This window comes from Eschscholzia californica, unplaced genomic scaffold, assembly GCF_041429995.1.
Source record: "Eschscholzia californica isolate CP2 unplaced genomic scaffold, dmEscCali1.0.p SCAF_1, whole genome shotgun sequence".
Taxonomy (NCBI): domain Eukaryota; kingdom Viridiplantae; phylum Streptophyta; class Magnoliopsida; order Ranunculales; family Papaveraceae; genus Eschscholzia; species Eschscholzia californica.
Genome location: NW_028238198.1, coordinates 62,843,760 through 62,868,903, shown reverse-complemented (window position 1 = coordinate 62,868,903; position 25,144 = coordinate 62,843,760). Strand labels below are relative to the sequence as shown.

The following is a 25,144-nucleotide window of genomic DNA, read 5'->3' as shown; positions in this document are numbered from 1 at the left end:
AAGAAAAGAAAAAGAGAGAAGATAAGAATCGGTTGAAGATGGACCAAATTGAAGGGGTCAATATTTATAAATCACCTAGAGCACCTTATGAGGGTGATGAGAAGTTGGAAGATAATTACATAGATTTAGAGGGTACCCAAGGTACATGTAGTGGTGGTAGTGGGTTTGGGACGCCAACTAGTAGGATGACTCCAAAACCACCTAAGACACATGGTCAAATTGATAGTTATTTCAAACCAAACGTCAAAAAGTTTGTACAATATCCTATTGATAATGTGCATACGAGGAGAAAAAGAAACAATATGGCAGAGTATAAAGTTGGGTGTTTTTTTTTATGATAACAGGATTGCCTTCAATGTAATCAAGAGTCTTAGTTTTGCTATAATGATTCAAGCGGTTGGAGAGTTTGGTTCGGGTTTGAAAATCCCTACTTATCATGAGTTAAAAGTTCATCTTTTGGTTAAAGCAGTAAATGCCACCAAGACATGGATAGATCATATAAACCCCTCTGGGTTTCTTATAGGTGTACTATTATTGGTGGACAGATGGAAAAGGTATAACACTCATCAATTTTTTAGTGAATTTCCCAAAAGGAACTATCCTTCTAAGACTAGTTGATGGTTCTGAACATGTGAACGATGCGGAACTCATCCTCAAACTATTGATTGAAGTCATTAAGGAAGCGGGTCACGAGAATGTTGTTCAAGTAAGACTCTGACACACCTCAATGTTTGCAAGTCTTTATTACCTATTTCTTAGTTCTTATTTTGGCATACTTGACTTGATTGTAGGTTGTAATAGATAAGCATCTAATTACAAGCTTGCAGGAAAGTTGTTGATGGAATAGAAAAGACTACGAAGGAAGGGTGATGGTGGTCAATTAGGTCGCAACCAAACGAAGAAGGTGATGGCTGAAGTCCCTCTCTGAATTGTCTCTCAAAAGTTAAAACTTTAACCCAAATCTTCAAACTAATGACTATGAAGAAAGGTTGATGGTGGTCGACTGGTTGCTGTGAAGATGACAATTAATAGATTTGGGCATCTCTAACCCTAATTTCAAGAAGGACCGCGAAGGAAGTTCAGATTGAGATAGATTTATGGACGGAAGAAACACAAACTACAGTTCTTGACGGTTATTGACCGTAACTCCCTTTCAACTCCTAATTTTTCTCTTTTTGGTTGAGATTCAGTCTCTTTTCATCCTTAATCTTCTCTCCTTTCCTTCTTCATCTCTAAATCTTCTCCTGTTTCCTCTCTCAATCTTCTCCTACTTTCTATATAATCTCCCAAATCTTCTCCTCTTTTCTCTTCTATTACTTATTATGGACACCACAAACCCAGAATTCCTCTAACATTTCGCAGAACTAACAACAAATGAGCAGTCGACCCAAACGGTAGAAGGCTTTGATCTTCTCAGCCTTGAACCCTCGACTGTTAAACACGGAATCATTAAGTTTTGTAGTGACAGACGCATCGACATCAGTCAGGCGATGATTCGACTCTCACGTGTATTTTACGGACCTAATAAATTCTCTCTAACCGAGATTAGAGAAAATACCTTTCTAATCAGGTTCTCTACAGGCACGTTGGATATGGCGATAGATAGGTCTCCTTGGATTATCATGGACGAATTAAATATTTTACAGGAATGTCAGCCTCAGATTGCACCTATTAATCACAAATTCGACAAGGTCTGGTTTTGGGTTCAAATGCATGGTATACCTATTAGACATCTCAACTGTACAAACATTAACAGGATAGCGGGAACTATGGGAAACTTCAAGCCGACAACTCTAGAGGACGTACAAAAATGGACAGTTTATGGACGAGTCCGAGTCGAAGTTCCTATTGGCGATCCTCTTCCACCAAGGGTGAAACTTAAGTTGTCCAATACTCAATTAATCTCGGTCGAATTGCGGTTTGAAAAGTTACCCCGTTTTTGTAATTCATGTGGACGAATAGGACATACTATTAATTTTTGTCCTCCTTTACTTTATTTTGGAGATCTTCTAAAATTAAACCTGACTGAGGAACACCAAGCTATAGTCAAATTGGCTATGGAACCCAAATACCCGGATAATTTTAGAGTTCCTTTATCCACCAGTGGACAAGAACGGGAATTAGGCTCTTTCCCTGGGACAAACTATACCTCTAATCCTGGCATATTAGGACCTAAACCACATAGAGACCAATCTGATCAGGAAACTAATGATAGTAGGTCTCTTAATGTTAATTTTGGACTTGTCTTGGATCATATGATTAAAGCTAAACGTACTCGTTCATCTATGACACACTCTCCTCCTCAGACATCGGGTACAACAACTACCAGTACAGACCACCCGACCATTGAACGTCCAGTAGATGAGGAGGGTAGACGTTCCACCAAAAGATATGCTAGGCAAATAGTGGTTGATAATTTTGTGAAGAAGGTCACGTCTACCTTAAAGCCGATGGAAGAATGAGTATTTTTGCGTGGAATTGTCGGGGGATTGGGAACGACCCGACAAAGAATGCGTTGTACCAGTTCCTTAGGGCCACTAGGCCTACTTTGGTCTTCTTATCTGAAACCAAATTATTATGTGTAATTTTTCTTTTTTAAATAATTTAGGCTATAATAATCACCATCATGTTCCCTCTAATGGAAGGAGTGGTGGCTTGTTACTCTTTTGGACTGCTGAAATGAATGTTTCTGTTATCTATTCTGATTAAAATTTAATTTATGCGAATATTCAGTGCAATTCTCTCAATTTTTCGTGGGATTTATTTGCTATTTATGGTCCTCCTCGATTACAGGATCGCCAATTGTTTTGGACTAATTTATTGTCGAGATTTTAAGGTACTATAAATCCTTTCTGTTGTATAGGAGACATGAATGCAATTGGCAATAACTCAGAAAAATGGGGAGGTTCAAACACAATCCCCTTTATGTCACAATTTCAATCGTTTATGCAACAAAGTGGATTAATAGACCTAGGTTTTAATGGCCCGACATTTACTTGGACAAATAACAGAGATAGACACCATTTGACTCAAGAAAGGCTGGATCGTGCTATAGCCTCTCCAGAATGGTTACTACAGTTTTCGGAGGCAGGGGTATTCCATCTTCCTAGATATGCTAGTGATCATGCTCCTATCTTGCTAAAATTAAAAGTAATGGGCAAAGTACTACCCACAATTCAAAGATTTGAGAAATATTGGACTAAGCATAGGGACTATTCAACTAAATTCAAGAACAACTGGGAAGAAGAATCAGGCATTTTCTACGATAAAGCTAAATCGGTCAAGGATTCTTTGCTCGTATGGAGCAAGCGATCATTCAACATGATTAGGGACAGACTCAAGGCGCTTCACAAAAGATTGTTAGATATTCGGTCACTACTTCCAACTACTGACACACTGAATATAGAAAGTCCACTTCAAGAGGAGATTATCTATTTAGAAGAGGTTGAAAAAACAAAATGTGAACAAAGGGAAAAACTTAAATGGTCGAAAAATGGAGATCGAAATACAAAGGCGTTTCATGTTGCAATGTCAATTCGACGCCAGAAAAACAGAATCCATCAAATGCGACTCCAATCAGGTAATCTTAGCTCAAATGAAACAGAAATTGCAAATGATTTAACTGATTTTTTTCAGAAATTGTTTACGTCGGAAGAAGTGGTCCAACCGCCAATGGAGATTCTTAGTGCTTATAAAGTGATACCAGAAGAAAACATTGACGCCATCTCAGGGATCCCAACATCAGAGGAAATAAAAGAAGTGGTCATGTCTATGGGGTCAAACAAAAGTCAAGGTCCTGACAGACTACCTTGTGAAATATTTTCAACTCAATTGGGAGATTATAGGAACCGAGCTCATACAGTATGTACAAGGAATCTTCTATTCAGGTTATATCGATCCCTCTCTTAATTTCACTACCTTGGCCTTAATTCCAAAGGTCAAGAACCCGAGTTGCTTTTCTGATTTTCGACCAATTTCACTCTGCAACTCCATTTACAAAATCATCACTAAATTTATAGCGAACCGCTTAAAACCTTTTCTCAAAGATAATGTGATGTGGACCCAGAATGCATTGGTCCCTAACAGACAAATTTTGGACAATATTGTTATCACCCAAGAGTTATTACATTCCATGAATTGTTCTAAAGTCAAGGGTGGTGGATTCTCGCTTAAGATGGACATGGCTAGGGCCTATGACAGGGTCAGCTGGCAGTTTTTAGAACTTGTTCTCAAAGCATTGGGCCTTACTGGCCGAATGCTTCAGCTTATTCTTTCTTGCCTCACCACAACCAATTTCAACATCCAGGTCAATGGTCACTTATATGGGAGCTTTAGGAGCTCGAGAGGATTGAGGCAGGGTTGTCCTCTGTCACCCTACCTCTTCATCCTCACATCTCAGGCTCTATCCCTACTTATTTATCATTATGAATCAAAGTGTCTTTTTACAGGTTACAAGATAAATAACACGAGCCCCTCGATATCTCACCTATTATTTGCTGATGACCTAATCATTTTCGGAAAGGCAACAAATGACAATCTAAATGCTATTCTTGAGTTCATGACTATTTATTCCAGGTTTTCGGGCCAAGCAGTCAATTATGACAAATCTAGCATTTATTTCAGCTCGGGAGTACCACCTGCAACAAAAGAACAATACAAGTCAATATTACAAGTTTCTGCCATGTCCGATCAATCAAAATATTTGGGAGCTTTAATTCTCAAACCAGGTAACAAAATTAAAAGCTTCGACTGGTTAAAGGATAAATTCAAGAAACTTTATCAGGGTGGAAGCAACATCTTGTTTCACAAGCTGGTCATACGGTTCTCCTCAAATCCGTTCTAGGGCCTATGTGTGTCTACCTTTTTAGTTATCAGTTAATTCCTAAAGGCGTGATCCAACAGTTCAAAAGGGAAGAAAGATCATTTTGGTGGGGTCACAATGTCGAAGACAGAAAGATACATTTTATCAATTGGGACCTCATTACTAGTTCAAAGAAACATGGGGGTCTGGGAATTCGATCTCTAAATGAAGTGAATGAATCACTAGTAGCCAAAATGACATGGCGTTTTTTAACAAATAAACAGGCAATTTGGGTGAAACTATTAGAAGCAAAATATGTTAAGAGTGGAAGTTTTTGGGAAGTGGATAAGAGTAAACCTGCTTCCCCTTTTTGGAAATCTCTTCTTCAGACTAAGGACACTTTCAGGAACAACACTATTTGGATCATAGGCTATGGAACATATACACGTATCATGGAAGATAAATGGATACCTGAAATGGATAACCAGAAGCCAATATTAATCCGAGAGCTTCCAACAAACATATCATGGGTGGCAGACTTAATAGACAAAGATACAAATTCTTGGAATCTCAATATGCTCCACCATCATTTTAACCAGGAAACAATAATAGTAATAACCAACATCACACTACCAATTGCTAATCAAAGAGATAGATTGATTTGGAAGAAAACGGAGAAAAGGAATTTCACGACAAAATCATATTACTCATCCATTAAAGTTAGACCAATTGTATCTTCGGAAATAGTAGAATTTCCATGGACAAAGTTATGGAAAAAATCAATATGGATCTGAAATTACAATTATTCTTTTGGAGGATCTTACATAATGGAGTGGCAACATTATCCAACATCAGTAAAGGGGTTTCAATGTAAATCAGTTATGTCAAATGTGTGACTCAAATGAGATCGAAGCATGTATTCATTTATTTGGGTCATGCGAAAAATTAAAGCTACTGATTTCTAATATTCAAGATGATAAGCTATCGGATCTTGTAGGAAACTATATAGATAACTTGAAATTTCTACTAAACAAAGGGGAAGAAGGAAATCAAACATGGTATAAATACACTTATCTCCTCTGGAATTGGTGGAAGAGTAGATGTGAGCTGCACTTCAGGGGTGTTCATGTAGATCTGGACAGAATATGGAGATCGACTTATATAGATTTGAATCGTAACCCATCTATATTTGTTCCTTCTCCTTCTCAATTGTCTAATGTGTTGCAGGGTACATGCATGGATACCACCATCTTTAGGTCGGATAAAAATTAACGTTGATGGAGCATACCGACAACAAGGAGCGGCAGTGGCGGCGGCGACAAAGAATTGGAGGGGAGAAGTGGTGGATTCCATCACAGGAGTATTCTATCCAATCTCGGCTCTGCATAGTGAGTTGAAGGGATTTATGCTAGGTTTGCTTTGGGTGAGAAATTGGGGCTTTATAGCTATGATTTGGAAGGAGATTCAGAAGTTATGGTTAACCTAATAACCAACGACCCAGATTCTTGCTCGTGGAGGTTAAAGCACAATCTCGACCTTATACGTGGAAATCTCGCAAGGAAGAGTGTGAACATCACCCACTGTTATAGAGATGCCAATCAGGCCCCCCATGAGCAGGTACAGTCCTTTTATTGTGCACATGTAAACATTTCCATCTTTAGCGATGGTTTTTTATTGCTATGAGAGCTTTCATTAAAAAAAAGAGATTGAGATAGATTTGGGCATTTCTAACGGGGCCCAACCTTTTTGCAGTTCGGGCACCCTCTATGGGTAAAAGAGGGTGCCGACAGTATTACCTTTAGATGTTTTCAAAAGTTCCTTTCATATTTTCTTGTGGCATATCAAACACCAAAATTTGAATTTCTGTAAGAAAAACTTGACTTTCTTTCATGTTAAAAACAAATGAATTTCACATCAAATACTTCCACTTGTATCAAACGAACCCTTAGGCAGAAATTCATAGGAGAAGAAAGATGGAAAATTGGAAATGTTAAATACACTTGCATCTCCTTCAAATTTGAACAAAAAGTGTTTATAAAAATAGTGGTGAGTGGGTGGTAAATTAAAAAAACTTAAGAGAAGTTAGAGAGAGAAGAACTCCAGTAACCGTTTTCTAGAGAGAGAGATCTTAGTTTTTGGTTGTTTTTCCGGCAAATGAGCCCTTCCTTCGCTGTAGTCCCCTTCGGTTTTGAATGTGATGAAGTTCTCTTTAATTTTTCTATGTCTTAGGTTTAAGTTTGAAGTTACTATTTCTCTTTGAGAGAGAGATGGATGAGTTTCATACCATCGGTGAAGATGATCATGAGAGACACTAATCAAATTAAAGGTTTCAAAGTCGACCTACGAAGAGAAGATGGATTTCAGATCTGGTTCGTACATGAACAACTACGAAGATTTGGGTTAAAAGAATAAATCACACGACGAGATTTGACAAAGTAATATTTCATCGGATTGGTATCAATTCTAGTATCATCATACAAACTTCATCTTATTACATTATCGATGATCTTATAGGATCTTTAATTTGTGCTTTTGGGTCTTTCATTCTCGGTCTTAAGGATCTTGTATCTTTTTTCGACCTTTAGGGTCTTTTCTTTGAGTCTGTCTTGTCAATTCCTTTCCGTTCTTGAGGCACTTTACATTCGAAAGATCTGTAACTCTCATGTAGTTCTTAGAGGAATAATTATCTATTATGTAATCTTGTGATTGTCATCACTTATGAATGGAATTATGGTTTAATTAAAAAAAAAAAAAAGTGGTGAGTGCATTTAAAATTTCCAAAAAGATTGGAATAAAGATGGTGCCTATAAAAGGAGGTGGTGGCTATAAAATTACTTCGGTATAAATAGGGTGACATGCGTTTGGGCGAAAATATTCAACAACCTATATCTTCATAACAAGTAGGTCTGCATCTAGGGTTTCGGTCGTAAACTTTCTCACATCAACACTTCGCGGGAGAGAGAGAGAAAGAGGGCAAAGTTGGTCGGTAATTGTTCTTGTTCTTTTTCTTCTTGTTCTTCGTTGATCGTTACTTACCTTAGGGTTTACTAGGAGTATTGATTGCCTGTATCTGTTTTCTCTTGTTTCATTGTTTCTAAGGTTCGATTGATTGCGAAACTGCTTCGTTTGCCCTATTTCTTAGGTTTCCCATTTTAGGGTTTGGTATTATTTTTTGATGAATTATATGTTTACTGTTTATCTCGTTATTTCTGCTGATTTGTAGGATTCTTGAAATGGCTGGTAAAGATGAATATCGAATTTTTGTTGGAGGTTTGGCTTGGGATACTACGGATAGGCAGCTTGAAGATGCATTCAGTCGTTATGGAAAAATTCTGGAAGCACAGGTATATTATCCTCATTCCATTATAAATCCGCTTTAAAAAGCATTAACCCTAAGTTTTTTGCTGACAAAACCTATTTTTTAACCTGACAAAACACAAGATTTATGGGTTCTCCCGTAGGTTACCATAATTCAGTTTTGGTGTTCATCCCTTCTTTAGTAATGATGTTTCTTTTTTCTCTTAGTCTTTTGCTTTCAACTATATTAATATTTTTTTTGTGTTTGCTTCTTTTTGTGATGCTGGTTGTGTTCTTTTGATGGGTTCTTGGAAAAAAAATTGATGAGATGGATTGCATCGAGTTGCATAAGCTCGATTTAATTCTTGTGATGTCATTTTCGTTCAGATGTTTAAGTTTTCGGGAAAATGTTCGCAATAGTATCTACCCGTGTAGCATAAGGAAACACAGTTGCATTTAGATGTACGGATGTCTGATACAGTTGTATTTGACTTGTTTTACCAAATGAACCAAGGCAGTAGAGAATATAGAAACAACTGATCAAGGTTATTATGAAAAACATAAAGAGGTCAGGTATACTCCCTATTGACACCAGAAGGGAAGAGTTCAGTTGTAGTAGGATGGTAGTCTGTCACTATAACGATCCGAAACGAGGAGACAATTTAACGGCTTCTACCCTTCTAGAGGGTCTAGCTCTAGATAGAGTTGAACGATGCCACTGGACAGGAATTGATTAATTTTGTTAAGCAGTAAATAGTAGATTGCTTACATACAATATCAAAGGAAGATTGACTGCTCCCATAAGCAAATACCAGCAAACAGATTGCATGTGGTTATTTCAACTTCTAAGAGAGCGACTTTGCTGATTTCACTTATTTAAACGGCGGTTTTCCTTTAGAGAAGGCATCGCCTCAGATTCGCATTGCGTCTTTGTGCTGGTTCGTACTGAAAAAGACATGATAGTTTGTTTTGAGTAGAAATAAATATAAATTGTTAAAGTAACGCTTCATCTGTTTGGCCTGGAAATGTGTGTGGTTTATCATGGCATGAAATTACTTCTCTGCTGCTGCCAAGTCTATAACCCAGTGGTCTTCCAAAACAATGAAATGCAGATTTGGCATATTTCTGGGGTCCGCTTGCTATGTGTTAGTAGTTTGTGCTATTAGTTGTGGGTGATAAAGACTGGTTATTGCTCTGAGGAAGCATTTTGTGTAACAGAATGGTGAAGATTCCGTTATGTTCAGTCTGACTCTTACAGAGCAGTTTGTGTGCCATCTTATCCTTATTGACTAGTAGCAGTATAGAGCTTGAATTTGATTTTTCTGCTTACGTACTGTTTGCTGTTTGCGATGTTCTGCTCCGTGTAGCCCCTGCTATTACTTTGTTCAAGTTGTGGAGCTGAATCAGAAGGCCAGATAACAAACTTAACTCTCTTTGCACTTCTAACAAAGACAACGACCTACTTACAATTTCAGTTGTGGTGGGTCTGCGCTTGAAAAGAAATTAGTCCTTCCAAAACAGAAGCTTGTAGTTCTCAGTCTGTCTGATTTTATCGTCGCCCCGAACCTGTGATCCTCCTCAGTTATCAGAGTTGATTGATTGTTGGAGCAGTCTGCACTCTCTCGTGGCTTGTCTACTGCAAGTAGTTACTTGTGATAATACATCAGTCTGGACTTGTCAGTGGTCATGTGCTTAAAGTATTAGTAATAGGTAAAATTTTCAACTCGTAACTTATTAGTGACAGTATATGTGAGGGCTGCTGAGTTTCTCAGTAGATTGATGCTCGTGGAAAGGAACCCATGTTGCCTTTTCTAAATTGAAGAAGTTGTTTGGTTTACTATGAATCAGCTTGAAACAATGAGTATTGTTAAGCAAAGTATGCCTATTCGATCTCCTAAAACAAGAGATTCATGTAGAGGTGTTCAGTTGTCGGATGAAAGAGAAATATTTTAAAAGTTAGATTGACCCGAATTCTTGAAGTCTTTGACACAATGTGTTTATATTTAAGCTTTGGGAAGTTGGGATAGTTGGTATAGTTGAAAATTTCAGGCTAAGATCAGATATGTTGTTGTGCAGAGTCTGCTATTTTGAGTAAGAACATTCACCTATGCTTTATTATGCCTTAATGTGCTTATCAATTTTTATCTTATAATCTTACATGCTGAAATTATCTCCTTTTTATTCAATATATCCATACTTGATTGTTTATTTTTCTTCTGCTTCTAGGCCCTAACTTTATATATATTGCCTGTAGGTTCTAATATTATCTTGTCTCATACGAATGTTCCTAATGAGGTTGGGATTGATAATGCCTGCAAATGATTTCCTTGTCGAAACATTAACTCATAATATGTTTCTTTTATACCATTTGGCGCTTGCTATTTTCTTCAATGCTTCCAGTATATATGAAGAATGAAGTCAAGAACTCATTCCGTATTTTAATTGTGGCGGTTGCTTTTTGTTCTGATCCCTCGCTCTTGATTGTCTAAGCATGTAAAATCTCTGAGGTTACTAGTACTTCTTGATGGAAAATCACTGTTAAGTCAGTTTTAGATACAATTCAAAGGTTTGTAATGCTCATTAAATTATGAAGGATCCTCCCTGCCTTCCATAAGGAAGGGCAGGTTAATCTGTTGATTATGTTCATTTAATTTTGTTTGAATTACTCGAATTGAATAAACTGCTAATGATCTTGTCATCTTCTATTTTGATATTAACTTTCGCTGCAGATTCAGATTATTCCTTGTACTTTACTAATTGTTTAGTGTTTTGTAGGTTATGTTGGACCGAGAAACAGGACGTCCTCGTGGTTTTGGATTTGTAACATTTTCAGATCAACGCGGAATGGACGATGCAATCAGAGAGATGGATGGCAGGGAGCTCAGTGAAAGGGTCATCTCAGTCAACAAGGCCCAACCAAAAATGGGTGGTGGAGGAGGCGGAGGCGGTGGTGGTGGTGGTGGAGATTATGGTTATGGTGGTGGCTACTCGTCAAGGGACAGGGGTGGTGGCAGCTATGGGGGTGGTGGTGGTGGCGGTGGCGGAGATGTTGGGAGATCTGATTGCTTTAAGTGTGGACGCCCTGGTCATTGGGCTCGAGATTGTCCTTCAGCTGGTGGTGACGGAGGAAGATTTTCTTCACGCCCTAGATTCAGTGGTGGTGGTGGCCGTGGAGATCGCTTTGGAGCAGATCGCTACGTTGATGATCGGTATGACGGTGGACGATATGGTGATAGGGATCGCGTTGAAAGCAGAGACAGCAGGTATGGAGGCCGTGATCGTTATGTAGGAGGGGACAGGTACCCACCACCAGCTGGAGGTGATCGATTTGGAGGTGGTGACCGATATGGGGCCTCAGACAAGTACCCTCAGAATGGATATGGCAAGGAGAGACCCTATGACAGGGACGTCGCCCCAAGGGGTGGTGCAGGTGGAGGCGCTGACAGATATGGTAGTGGAGGGCCGGCACGCTACGAAGGAGGGAGTTACAGAGAGAGGCCAGGACCCTATGATCGCCCAAGCAGAGGAGGAAGGCCCTCATCCTATGACGATCGGTATTAGAGAGACGTAAACAACATTTGTTTGAACCAGAACCGTTTTAAGACAATGTTGATATCTAGCTTAGACTACTTTTGTTTCGCAGAGAGAGAATGTTTCTAGTGGTGAAGTGATTAGTAACATCAGACAGACAGGCAGACAGATAGATGGGATCAATCTTAATGTTTTTTCAGTAATTTGTTTATCTGTGAATATGTGAAGACTCTTGAAAAAGTGACCAATATTAAAATCTGATCAGGAGTCCGATGTTATAATCTGGGAGTAACCAATATTACAATCTGATCCCGAAGGATTTTGTTTACATGTTATATGTAGAATAAACATGAAATATCGGAGTCGGTTAAAGCAAAGAACATGCTTATGTTGATGGTAAACCCATTTTGGCAACAGCAGAAGAAAGGACAAGTAGTAAAGAAGATAGAAAATGACAATCACACCAAAACAATGAACATGGTTATAATTTGAGGGTTAGGTTGATGGGAAACCCATTTTGGCAATTGCACAAGAAAAGACAAGTAGTAAAGAAGATAGAAATGGCCATCACACCAAACATAGACTAAAAGGACAACCCCAGAGGCTCTCATCTCACTTTCTTATCTCATTCTTACCCCACACATAATGGCACACGTCTACCTCTTTGGATCATCTGGCTTCTTTCTACCCCTTTGGCTTTCTTTGATTTTGGCAAGCAGTCAGCTCGAGCAGGCGAGCTTACTCGATAGCTTTGACATGCAGTGGGATTTTCCATCTGCGTCGCCCCTCGGATGAAGATACTACCCATGGGTAGCTGTCATGGTCCTTTTCCGCCCCTGGAGATTTACTGCCCTGAACGAGATATGGAGTGTAAACTTTCACTGATCAGTTGGATAAATTTACAACTAATCCTAGCATTCTTATCCCTACCTTTCAACTAATATATAACTTCCCCAAATACTCAACCATTTCCACTCTTAAACAAAACATCTCAGCTTCTTTTATCCTCTTCGATTATCCAAAATCTCAAAACCATCTTCTCTTCCATTTTCATCTTTACATCTCTAACAAGAGAGAAAGAAATACAAGAGAGAGAGATATGGTGCAGGGAGTGATAGATGGTGGCGGTGGTGGCTCGTCGGTGGTTATTCATTTCACATTACAGTTAATCCGAGGCAGATGGTTTATGTTATTCGCCTCGTTCCTCATTATGACAGGTGCTGGTGCAACTTACCTTTTTAGTATCTACTCCAAAGACATTAAAACAACTCTTGGATATGATCAACAAACATTAAACTTACTTGGTTTCTTCAAGGACTTTGGTGCTAGCATTGGAATCTTCTCTGGTTTGCTTGCTGAAATTACTCCAACTTGGTTCGTTCTTCTTGTCGGATCCGCCATGAACTTCACTGGTTACTTCATGATTTGGCTTTCAGTAACCAACCGTATCTCTAAACCCAAAGTTTGGCAAATGTGTATCTTCATTGCCATTGGAGCTAATTCTCAGAATTTTGCTAATACAGGTTCACTAGTCCCATGTGTGAAGAACTTTCCTGAAAGTAGAGGAATCATGGTGGGTCTTTTGAAAGGATTTACAGGATTAAGTGGAGCAATAATGACTCAACTTTACTTAGCCATATATGGTAATGACTCTAAATCTTTAATTCTTCTTATTGGGTGGCTTCCTGCTGTTATATCTATCTTCTTCGTTTATACTATCCGACCTATGAAAGTCGTTAAAGTTACGAATGAACGAAAGATTTTCTTGAAATTTCTCTTTATTTCATTAGCATTAGCTCTGTTCATAATGGTCATAATCATAATTCAGAAAGTAAAAACTTTCTCTCATGGTGGATATGTAACTACTGCAACTGTTATTGGTTTCTTAATCTTTCTTCCATTACTTGTTGCCATTAAAGAAGAGCTTGTTCTTTGGAATCAAAAGAAAAACACCCTTAATTCCTCAACTCCATTACCCACTAACCAAACCCAAAACCATACCCAAAACCTAGTGGTAGATGAAGATCAACAACCCAAAACCCAAAATGAAGTTTCTTGCTTTTCTAATATTCTTAAACCCCCAAAGAGAGGAGAAGATTATACAATTTTACAGGCTTTAATGAGCATTGACATGTTAATGCTTTTCTTTGCTGCTTTTAGTGGACTTGGTACTGGTCTTAGTGCTATTGATAATTTAGGTCAAATTGGTGAATCTTTAGGGTACCCATCTCTTACAATAAGTACATTTGTCTCACTTATTAGTATTTGGAATTATTTTGGAAGAGTTAGTGCAGGATTCATCTCTGAAATTCTTCTATCAAAATGGGGTTTTCCAAGAACATTAGTTATGACATTTATCCTTCTATTATCGTGTATCGGTCATATATTTATCGCCTTTCCCTTTCCGGGTTCTCTTTACATATCGTCGGTGATAATCGGGTTCTCTTATGGTGCTCAATTAACCCTAATTTACACTATAATCTCTGAGCTATTTGGTCTGAAATATTACTCAACATTGTTTAATTGTGGTGTATTGGCTAGTCCTCTTGGTTCTTATGTATTCAATGTTAAAGTTGCTGGATTACTTTATGACAAAGAAGCATTGAAGCAATTAAAGAGTAAAGGACTTGATAGAAAATCAGTGAAGGAATTGACTTGTATTGGAAAACAGTGTTATAAATTATGTTTTATAATAATGGCAAGTGTGACATTTCTTGGGTTTTTGAGTTCACTTATTTTGGTATCAAGGACAAAGAAATTCTATCAAGGTGATATTTATAAGAAACACAGAGAACAAGCAACGGCTAATAATACTGCAGAATCTGAGATGGGTTTGTCGGTTGATGACACCGAAAGTAAGCGAGGCGAACAATGATTTTTAGCCGTTGGATTTGAATTAAATGGGTAACACTATAAGAGTAATGATGAATTGCATAATAAGGTGAAATGTTGAAGTGGGCAAGAAATGAAGAGAGGTTCTTGTTGATTATTAGGTTGACATGAGTTAGAAGGCAACACAATCATGTGAATTCTTTTTCTTCACGAGAAAGGTACTTATACCTAAATATAGAATTTGCAACCCTTGTATGCGTAGAAGAGGGTTGTCGTCAGGTTAGTCGTGAATAGTCACTGATTTTAACTTATAGCTACATTTGTCGCTAGTCTTTTCATATGAGCATATTATAAAATAATAAATTATGTATAACTTTTAATATTCGATACAAAGTAAATCAAATATTACTATTAACACTCTGTTAGACCGAATAAAATATTTAAAGTAAATATTTTCTTTTTTTAAAATAAATATTTCCTTTTTTTTAGTGAAAAACTCTATTAGACATGATAAATTCTTTTATACTAACTAAATTTAGAGGAAAAAAAAGCGGTATATAATTTAACAATTAAAGAGAAAAAGGTTAAATTTGAAACCAGTTTTGTCGTATTTAAGTTTTATCTTGGGGCTAATCCATCATCAATCTTGTCATATGAGCTGATTATAAAGGAACAAATTCTATATAACTTCTAATATCAATATAAAACTATAAATATCATTAACAATATACTTGACCAAAATAATATATTCTTGACATAAGAGATTCATTTTTTACTTGCGAAAATAAGAGAAAAATATGGTGTTTGTCTCATCCGAGAATTTGAAGGAAAAACAAGTTAAAGTTTTTAACGCATATTTTTGTCGTATTCAAGTTTTAACTAGTTCGATCCAACCATTCTTTCGGGTTATTTCATAAGAAATACTAAATAATTTTGGAGAAACCGCTTCTAAAAGGTATTGATATGTGTCTTATATACTAAAAGATATTTTTCACTTTAGGTCATTTCCACTTTATATAAGTTCCTTTTTATATTCTACTTCACTCTCAACTGGCCCACTCTAAATTGGCTTTTCCCCCCCTTTCTCTCTTAATGGGGGAAAAATAGTAACGTCTACATAAAGACCAACAAATGGAATACCTAATTACAAGATTATTTTGGGTAGAGTTTCATTTGAAGCAAAAAATTCAAGTTCTAATCAGTGAAAGAGTTTCATAAGGTTAATTTAATGTTATTTTTTTTCTTTGTTTTATAGTTTCAATTTGAATTCTTGAAGAATCCTTGAATGTTGAAAGTTTTTGATCAAAACCCAGGTTAAAAAAAGTTAAGATTGTAATTTCAAAACTTGGGTTATTGTTTAATTTCATTGATGGGACATGTTTAATTTCTTTTTGTATGAGAAAAGTGGGATGATATCAGTGATTCATATCAGGTGTTTGATAAAATGTCTCAAAGAGATACCTTTGAGTGCATTTGTTGTTGGTTAAATCGAGACCACAAATATGGTATTTGATTTGGTCAATCCTTTTTTCAATTAGTGCTCATTAATGATGAAATTTAAATCTTTTTTATATGGAAGGTAATCATTGTGTCATAAGAAAATTTGGGTATAACTTTATAGTTCTTAATGTTCATTCATGGAAGATAATCATCAATTTTAGATTCAGTGCATAAATAACAGAATTATGAAGTTGATTTTAAATGAGTTTCCAAATTTATATGAATACACTGGTCCATTATCTATGTTAATACCATTTTGACTTGAAAGTGTCTGACTTCATAATTTTCAACATTAAAAAACAAGGTGCTTGCTTCTTGTCCGTTAGATCTCTCGCTCTCTCTATGTATATATATATATATAGCTTTTTGGTGTTTTAGACTGTCAAGAGAAAGAAGAAAAATGATGAATATGGCTGAGCCAAGGAGTGGGACTGGTGGCGGTTCGACTCAGATTATTCGCTTGGTAGCTCAAGTAATCCGAGGTAGATGGTTCATGATGTTCGCGACTTTTCTTATCATGTCTAGTTCTGGTTCAACTTACGTTTTCGGGATTTACTCTAAAGAGTTAAAGAAATCTTTGTCGTATGATCAAACAACCCTCAATTTGCTTGCTTTCTTCAAAGATCTTGGAAGTAGTGTTGGGATTTTATCTGGTCTGCTTGCAGAGTTAACTCCTCCATGGGTTTCTCTTCTACTTGGTGCTGCAATGAATTTTGCAGGTTATTTCATGCTATGGCTTTCAGCCACTGGCCATATTTCCAAACCTCGTATATGGCAGATGTGCTTATACATTTCCATCGGTGCTAATTCTCAAAATTTTATCAGCACAAGTTTGCTCACTACGTTTCTGAAGAACTTCCCTGTGAGCCGCGGATTATTGATCGGGCTATTAAAGGGATGCGCCGGTCTTAGTGGAGCTGTCATGACCCAACTTTACCTAGCGATTTATGGTAATGACGCTAAATCTCTAATCCTCCTAATTTCGTGGCTTCCTGCTGTTATCTTGATCTGCTTTCTCTGCGTAGTCCGTGAAATCAAGGTTGTTCGACAACCAAATGAAGAAAGAGTATTTTACAAATATCTCTTCATATCAGTTGCATTAGCTATATTCCTTATGGTAATCACTTTAGTTCAGAAACAGAAGCCGTTCTCCCATGCCGGATATATTGGCACTTCAATTGCTACGTGCTTCTTACTCTTTCTTCCTCTGGCCGTGTCGATAAAAGAAGAGCTAGTACTTTGGAAAATGAAAAAGAGAGCCCTTGAAAACCCAAGAACAGTAACAATTGATAGTAGTATCCCACCAACTATAGATCCTATTTGTCCCCCATTGCCCCCCACACAGGTAGTGGAAGATAAAAAATCGAAAATTTCTAGTTTCTTTTCTGATATCTTGAATTCTCCAGAGAGAGGAGAAGACTATACAATTTTGCAGGCGATTATGAGCGTTGACATGTTAATGATCATAATTGGGACTTTTAGTGGAATTGGCACCAGTCTAACTGCAATCGACAACTTGGGTCAGATCGGTGAGTCTCTTGGCTACCCAACTCTTACCATAAGCACCTTTCTATCACTAGTAAGCATTTGGAACTTTTTCGGAAGAGTTGGTACTGGTTTCATGGCTGAATGGCTATTGTCAAAGTATGGATTTCCAAGACCACTTATAATGTCAATCGCCCTTTTCTTCTCCTGTATCGGTCACATTTTCATTGCGTTCCCTTTTCCTGGTGCTCTTTACATCGCATCAGTAATCGTTGGCTTCTGTTCTGGTGCGCAAGTAACACTAATCTATACCATTATATCTGAACTATTTGGTCTCAAATACTATTCGACATTGTTAAATTTCGGCATATTGGTTATTCCTTTAGGATCTTTTGTATTCAATGTAAGAATTGCAGGAAAGTTTTATGACAGAGAAGCATTAAAACAACTGAGTTTCAAAGGGTTAAGCAGGGGTTCAGGGAATGAATTGAGTTGTGTTGGAAAACATTGTTTCAGAGTAAGTTTTCTTATAATGGCAGCTTCGACGTTCGTCGGAGTTCTAAGCTCTTCGCTTTTGGCAATAAGGACCCGCAAATTCTACAAAGGTGATATATATAAAAAGTTTAGATTGGAGGAAGCCATGGCCAAAGAAGCTAAAACAGAAAATATAGCTTTGTCTACTTATAGCGAGATCGAAAATAAGCCTGTTGGATGCAAATGAAAATGATTATCTGTCCTTGGTTGTTATTCTAATAATTTTAAAATATAATGACTTTTTTCTGCAACTTTTGACATAATTTGCATTTTTCTCATTGGAAATGTTGGTTCGGTGTGACATAGGAATAACAAGAATTGGTTTCTGATCCCGGGTTACGGGTTCCAAACTTACCTCATTGGTTACGCTTTCAAAATTAATAACACAAAATGTTTGTTTAATGTTACGAAATGCGGGTTGACTACTTGACTCTGATTCATTACCTTATTCAATTAGGGCTCACACAAATTATCGACCGTTTGTTACAACAGCTCAATCATTTCGTGTACATGTATAAAATCATAACTGGATATGTTTTCGGTGATGGGTTGTTTTTCATTTTCCCTTGTTTTTCTTAATTTGCAAACCTAAGACCTAGGGTTTGATGGTTTAGAATTTTTAGATCTTGAGGATATACATTGCTGACTTTTTCAGTATTTGAAATTGAAAGATTGATGTTCTAGGTAATGATCCTTTGTGTGGAATTTTTAGGATTGATTTGATTTCTATGTTTTCTTACCTAACTTATGCATGATAGGAGCAATTAAATTACAAAAATCGAACCCAATATACTTCTGCTACTCTAGAATAACAGGGAAACCTATGATATATCTAAGTCAAAAGCTCATAATCAAATTCCATTATTTGAATCTGAGGTAATCTTCTTACAATTTTAGTGGATATAAACTTTTAAGTGCTACTATATCACGACGGATCTATGCCCATAATTTCACTCTCAAAAACCACAATATGACTTGGATCGCATTTATCTTAGCTTATACTATAATAATAGAAGCTACCTGAGTGGTTAAGTGGAGAAACAACAACATTCATCTTTTAAACCAATTAATAAAGTATAAATGTACTTCGTTTATACATTGTTTTTCTTATTTTTATATTGAGTTAGGTGGTTGTGAGAGTTGTCTTCTCTCCCTTGAGTGAACAATAATATCCGAAAGGAACCGTCGATATAACATAAATAGTATTATTTTATTAAAATAATTTCTGATCTGATTTTTCTTTGAGATAATTTTTGTATCGCTATATGACCATATTTTCTAAAAAATATGGCAAGAAAATGATGGATTTTAAAGAACCTCAAAGTGATACTTTGTGTGATTATCCATCTATTTGTATTTGAAATGCATTAATTATTGTTTTTTTTTTTTTGAGAATTCGACAACGATCTAAGTTCGTCGTTACAAGGCATTAATGCATCATACAGATGTAATAAGCACGATAACCGGCTAATTTATATTATTACATTATTTATAGCCCGAGGCCAAAAAGCCCGACAAATTATTACATTATTTATAGCCTAAATTACATAAGATAAATCTTGATGGAAACTGCTTCCACCGAGATTCGATCCCACGACCTCATGGACTTAAGAGGGGTGTCCAACCGTTACACCAAAGGGTGGTGGACGCATTAATTATTGTTGGTTGTATAGAAAGTGGTCATTTCGAGATGCAAATAAATAGTGCTGGTCATTTCAAGATGCAAAATAAGTAGTGCAATAGAACTTTGAAGAAAGTAGAGTTCACTCATGGAGTGGTCTACCAATGGTATGCAAGTACACTGAATCACTTGATCATAATTATAATCACTAACCTGGTATATGATTTGTTCATTTTCTTAATTCAATAGTGCTACTTCATGATGAAATTAGATGTCTTTTAATAAAATATTCAGAGTGGGTCTTTCATTATCATTTCAGTACCAAAATATGCCTTTTTTTTACTAGGTTATATGAAGTACCAAATTTCATGGAAGGTAATCATTTTCTACCATCAGATGATTTTGGAGGTTAACTTAGTTTTTTGTAAAAGTAAGATTGGGTATTGGTTAATTGAACACTATTCAGTAACTATTGGTTTTGTTAGTGGATAAGTAACAGAATCATGGAGTCAATTTTAAATAGTTTTGCATAAAGTTGTTTGCCTGACCATACATGTCCTCTATCTATTTGGAAATAACCTAAAAAGTTATAGAGTTGACTTGAAAGATGGCTGTATATAATAATCTAGCATTATAAAACAAACAAGAACTCTGCTTCTTCCCCATTAAGCCCTTATCTCTCTCTCTCTCTCTTTCTGTATATAGATATGTGTGTGTATGTTTATGTTGTTGTAGACTATTAAACTGAAGAATAAGGAAGGAGAAGTATGGGTCAACCAGGGTATGGAACGGGTGGTAGGTCGACCGACATTATTCACTTTACAGCTCAAGTACTCCGAGGCAGATGGTTCATGATGTATGCGACTTTCCTTATCATGTCCAGTGCTGGTTCAGCTTACGTTTTTGGGATCTATTCGAAAGAGATCAAAATATCTCTTGGGTACGACCAGACGACCCTTAATTGGCTCGCTTTCTTCAAGGACCTTGGAAGTACTATTGGGATTCTGTCTGGTCTGCTTGCTGAGGTTACTCCTCCCTGGTTTTCGCTTCTAGTTGGTGCAGCAATGAACTTCACTGGCTACTTCATGTTATGGCTTTCCGTCACTGCTCATATTTCAAAACCTCATATTTGGCAGATGTGCTTATACATTTGCATTGGAGCTAATTCTCAGAATTTCGCCAACACAAGTTTGCTCACTACCTTTCTTGTGAATTTCCCAGTGAGCCGAGGATTATTGATCGGGCTATTAAAAGGCTGTGCAGGCCTCAGTGGAGCTGTCATGACCCAACTTTTCCTAGCGATCTATGGTAATGACGCTAAATCTCTAATCCTCTTGATTGCTTGGCTTCCAGCTATTATCTTGATCTGCTTTCTTTTCACCGTCAGGGAGATTAAGGTTGTCCGACAACCAAATGAACAAAGAGCTTTTTACAAATATCTCTTTATCTCAATTTCATTAGCTATATTCCTAATGGTAATTACTTTGACTCAAAAACAGAAAGCCTTCTCCCATGCTGGATATGTTGGCACTGCAATTGCTACTTGCATAATGCTCATTCTTCCTCTTTTCGTCTCAGTCAAACAAGAGCTTGTGCTTTGGAATCTGAAAAGGAAAACCCTTGAGTACCCAACATCGATAACAGTTGATAGTATCCCATCAAGTGTAGCTCCCATTGATTCGCCATTGCCCACCACACGGGTGTTAGAATATCAAGAATCCAAAATTTCGCCTTTGTTTTCTGATATCTTCAGTCCTCCAGAGAGAGGGGAAGATTATACGATCTTGCAGGCTATTTTGAGTATTGACATGTTGTTGGTTGTTATTGGGACTTTTAGTGGTGCAGGTACGAGTCTAACTGCGATTGACAACTTGGGTCAGATTGGTGAGTCTCTTGGCTACCCAACTCTTACCATTAGCACATTTCTATCACTTGTAAGCATTTGGAACTTTTTTGGAAGAGTTGGTACTGGTTTCGTAGCTGAATACCTCCTGTCGAAGTATGGATTTCCGAGACCGCTTATATTGTCAGTCGCTCTTTTCTTCTCCTGTATCGCTCACATACTCATTGCCTTCCCATTTCCCGGTTCTCTCTATATCGCATCAGTGATCATCGGCTTCTTTTTCGGTGCACAAGTAACACTAATTTACACCATTATATCTGAACTCTTTGGCCTTAAATACTACTCGACATTGTTTAATTGTGGAATTTTGGCGATTCCTTTAGGATCTTTTGTATTCAATGTAAGAATTGCAGGAAAGCTTTATGACAGAGAAGCATTGAAACAACTAAGGATTAAAGGACTTACCCGGGTTTCAGGGAACGAATTAAGCTGCATCGGAAAACATTGTTACAGAGTATGTTTTATTATAATGGCCGCTGCAACTTTCGTAGGAGTTCTAAGTTCTCTTGTTTTGGCAATAAGGACCCGCAAATTCTATAAAGGCGATATATATAAGAAATTCAAACGGGTGGAGATGGTAGAAGCCACGGCCAACACAGAAGAAACAGCGAGTATTTCAGCGTCAAAAGATGGTTGGTACGAAAGCAAGCCTCTTGACCGGTAATTGGATCCTCATATTTCTAGTAATTTCCATTTGTTTACAGTGATTATATAATGGTCCGTTATAATTATATTTTCTAACCTCTGGAATGAAAATTGTAACCCATTGATGAATGTCTCTTGAATAATTTCGCAATATAATGAAATTCTATATTTTGAACGATGAATGAATTGTATTAGCGAAGAACTTGATCAACCTTAGAGATAGGTCAGCGCCTCAGCAGGTTAGCTTGTGGGTTAGGATAAATAACTACAGAAAGTATCTACATGGGCCACAAGTTCTGAAGCAGTAATCTTGGAAGCATAGCTATATATATAATATGAGAAGTGCAAAATCATCTACCTCAATGAGTAGACTATATAGAAATGATTCAATCAAGGTTAGATCAGAATAGATATCTTGTTTTAATAAACCCACTTGGTGAATCGAAGTATGCAAGTGGTCATTGTTTATTTCGTCATTTTGCTTTGAACTATTTATTAAGATTTGATTACAAGTATTCCGCATTTACATTATATAAATTTTGTATTCAACAAGCCGCGGCTGTAGTGTTATAGAGCTGGTTTCTAGTCTCTAGGTTTCGAGTTCTAGACACCGTTACATATATTACCTTCCAAAAAAATTATATAAATTTCGTACTCCTAGAGTACCACAATATCAAAAATATTATCCCTATTTTCAGAGTGAGGGTAGTTATCATCAAGGAATGAAGTTTTGTGAAATTTGACCGAAATTTCGCGAAAGGGTACCTAAATTTAAGATGACATCATGGAAATTTCAACCGACTGAATAGAAATCTAGCAAAAAATTCAGAGAAACTAATACAAGAAACGTATCTCTTCCTTCATCTTTTTCATCTTCATTTCATAGATATCTCTTGACTTTTATGTTATGTTTCTAATATATTGTAAATCTATTTGAATGATTGCCGCCCTGACTTAACTGCCTAAACTGATTTTATCTTAGTAACACTCCTGATATAACTGTATAATTGACGATACCTTCTCAAACTAATATATATAGTTTGTTAACTATTCACTTTATCAAGAAGAATCTTATCTTTTGGGTGTTATAGCCAAAAGTTATTCAATTTACCCCCAGATGTAACTGTATAATTGTTAATACTCCCTCAAACTAATAGATTATGTTGATTTGTTAGAAATATCAATTTTATGCTTCATTATCGTGTAATAATCTTGTTATACCTAATTGCATCATATTTTATCATTTTTGTATATTTGTAAGATGTTCACACTGACCTAAACGTTTCTCTGAAACATTTCATTTTTTCGATCGACTGAAACTTCCATCGAAACCAAACGTTTCATTTTTTGGGCGATCAAAACTTCCACCGAAATCAAAATGTCATTCGTTGGTTATCATGCCTACTGTTCTTCGATACATTAACTGCCTAGTTTCATGGTTATTACTTATTAGTATTACTGCATCATACATTATTATTTTCTGTTGTGAAAGTTTCTATTTTCTTTAGGAAGTGTATGATGGCATTGATGCACCGTTTGGATAGAAATATTAAGTTAATTTTTGTTATCAATCCATGCCTCCTTTCTGCAGGAACCAAACCGAACCTTATTCATTTGTCCCAGTTATGGTTCGAACTAATAGTGAACTGTTATAACCATTAAGATTTTGATATTCATCATGTTATACCCGTTTGATACCCAATACATATTATTACAAACTTTAATGTCTTACTGGCCTCGTATATTAATTAGGTTTAAGTCATGTCATTAACTTTCCTCAACTAGTACGACATTCCTAGTCTCACTAGATTATTCCCTTTGGACAAAAGTAATCTGAGCATATGATTCTGCTGTACGCGTCTTTCCTTAACATGACTGTGTTAATGTCGGACGACATGCCACATGCACTTAGTGGGTGTGTCACCATGCCATGGCTGTGTTGGAAACACTAACACAGCATTGACCACATAGAATTGTATCGTCGTTTTATGGTTCTTATATGTCGCTTTAATGATTGTTGGTTTCTCTTCCAATTTGACCTAATATCCTCACATCTGAGGTTCGGAACTGTTTGGCCTCGAATATTACAGGGAAGCTATATGACAGACAAGGTTGAAACAAGTGAAGATGAAGAGAGTTAGCAGGGACCAGGAAAGGATTTGCCTATGGACAATCCAACATCAATATCACTTTACTGGGGCAAAACAGGGTGCCTATCATATCACATTAATTGGGCCCTCTCAACCCTAACTCTAAAACCTTGCCTAAAATGAAGTTCTATATGTACTACAGGAATTGTTGATCCCAATTAACAGTATAACATCATAATATCGTGCCATGTGTAGTTAAAATTACATAATTGTTATTACATTAATACATCATCAAGATAGAATAAATATCTAACCCATATAAAACCATAATAAAATGCGATAGCCGGCCCAAAAGCCCTCAAAGAAAACAAATTCAGTAACAACAGTTAAATATACCATCTTGGCTCCATCTAAGAGATAGATCATAGCTTCCATATCTCAACCCCATTACCTCTTAGGCGGGGCAATCACAGTCTTACTCCCTCGAATAAATTATCAAAATATGGTCCAAATCCATATATATGATGGTCCAAAAAGTTTGCGCTATAATATCATCAGAATAGATATTTTGTTTCCACTAACTTCGTGAATTGAAAGATGCAAGTGGGTGGTCTTTGTTTATTTGGTCATTTTGCTTTGAATTATTTATTACGGATTTGATTTCAAGTATTCCGCATTTAGATTATACGGAGTACAAAGTTTATGTTCAACAACCCTTGGCCGACTGGTTACCTTGTTAGGTTTCACCCTCTAGGTCTAGGGTTCAAAACTATTACATATGTTACTTTCCAAAAGAACATTCTATAAAATTCACTCCTACGGTACCACAATATCAAAATCCCTATTTTCAGGGCGAAGATAGTTACCATACTGTTCTTCGATACATCAAATGCCTAGTTCCATGG

The 25,144-nt window shown here is 36.8% G+C and overlaps 5 protein-coding genes across 14 annotated transcripts; all 5 read left to right on the top strand.

Annotated features, from left to right (window-relative positions):
- The first annotated feature begins 2,868 nt into the window (after positions 1-2,868).
- LOC147568106 (uncharacterized) lies at positions 2,869-5,595 on the top strand. Its single transcript, XM_086659006.1, has 3 exons — positions 2,869-3,887; positions 4,576-4,727; positions 4,784-5,595. The coding sequence occupies exons 1-3, from the start codon at positions 2,869-2,871 to the stop codon at positions 5,593-5,595; spliced, it is 1,983 nt and encodes a 660-aa protein (XP_086515132.1).
- Positions 5,596-7,656: 2,061 nt separating this feature from the next.
- ATRZ-1C (RNA-binding (RRM/RBD/RNP motifs) family protein with retrovirus zinc finger-like domain-containing protein) lies at positions 7,657-12,030 on the top strand. Of its 10 annotated transcripts, none has more exons than XR_015230956.1 (4): positions 7,657-7,787; positions 8,025-8,145; positions 10,874-11,828; positions 11,947-12,030. XR_015230956.1 is itself a non-coding variant. In XM_086654544.1 (3 exons), exons 2-3 carry the CDS (start codon positions 8,035-8,037, stop codon positions 11,657-11,659), a joined length of 897 nt encoding a protein of 298 aa, XP_086510670.1. In that variant the 5' UTR covers positions 7,657-7,787; positions 8,025-8,034; the 3' UTR covers positions 11,660-11,832. The 10 variants fall into 10 exon arrangements, 4 of the variants coding, with proteins under 4 accessions (XP_086510670.1, XP_086510672.1, XP_086510673.1 ...); XR_015230957.1 differs by having other exon boundaries at positions 7,663-7,783; XR_015230961.1 differs by having other exon boundaries at positions 7,673-7,783; positions 8,025-10,189.
- Positions 12,031-12,057: 27 nt separating this feature from the next.
- On the top strand, positions 12,058-18,231 carry LOC147568104 (protein NUCLEAR FUSION DEFECTIVE 4-like). The gene has a single exon (XM_086654543.1). The coding sequence runs from the start codon at positions 12,729-12,731 to the stop codon at positions 14,502-14,504; it is 1,776 nt and encodes a 591-aa protein (XP_086510669.1). The 5' UTR covers positions 12,058-12,728; the 3' UTR covers positions 14,505-18,231.
- Positions 16,362-18,231, top strand: LOC147568103 (protein NUCLEAR FUSION DEFECTIVE 4-like). Its single transcript, XM_086654542.1, has one exon. The coding sequence runs from the start codon at positions 16,362-16,364 to the stop codon at positions 18,165-18,167; it is 1,806 nt and encodes a 601-aa protein (XP_086510668.1). The 3' UTR covers positions 18,168-18,231.
- A 983-nt stretch (positions 18,232-19,214) lies between these two features.
- Positions 19,215-24,549, top strand: LOC147568102 (protein NUCLEAR FUSION DEFECTIVE 4-like). Its single transcript, XM_086654541.1, has 2 exons — positions 19,215-22,164; positions 24,240-24,549. Exons 1-2 carry the CDS (start codon positions 20,369-20,371, stop codon positions 24,250-24,252), a joined length of 1,809 nt encoding a protein of 602 aa, XP_086510667.1. The 5' UTR covers positions 19,215-20,368; the 3' UTR covers positions 24,253-24,549.
- The last annotated feature ends 595 nt before the right edge of the window (positions 24,550-25,144 follow it).

Bases quoted from the DNA above. Each gene is read 5' to 3' on its own strand.
- LOC147568106 (XM_086659006.1), top strand. From the start codon at position 2,869: ATGAATGCAATTGGCAATAACTCAGAAAAATGGGGAGGTTCAAACACA. The intron at 3,888-4,575 runs GTTATATCGATC...TATTTATTCCAG, and splicing joins ACAAGGAATCTTCTATTCAG to GTTTTCGGGCCAAGCAGTCA. The intron at 4,728-4,783 runs GTAACAAAATTA...AAACTTTATCAG, and splicing joins AGCTTTAATTCTCAAACCAG to GGTGGAAGCAACATCTTGTT.
- ATRZ-1C (XM_086654544.1), top strand. From the start codon at position 8,035: ATGGCTGGTAAAGATGAATATCGAATTTTTGTTGGAGGTTTGGCTTGG. The intron at 8,146-10,873 runs GTATATTATCCT...AGTGTTTTGTAG, and splicing joins GAAAAATTCTGGAAGCACAG to GTTATGTTGGACCGAGAAAC.
- LOC147568104 (XM_086654543.1), top strand. From the start codon at position 12,729: ATGGTGCAGGGAGTGATAGATGGTGGCGGTGGTGGCTCGTCGGTGGTT.
- LOC147568103 (XM_086654542.1), top strand. From the start codon at position 16,362: ATGATGAATATGGCTGAGCCAAGGAGTGGGACTGGTGGCGGTTCGACT.
- LOC147568102 (XM_086654541.1), top strand. From the start codon at position 20,369: ATGGGTCAACCAGGGTATGGAACGGGTGGTAGGTCGACCGACATTATT.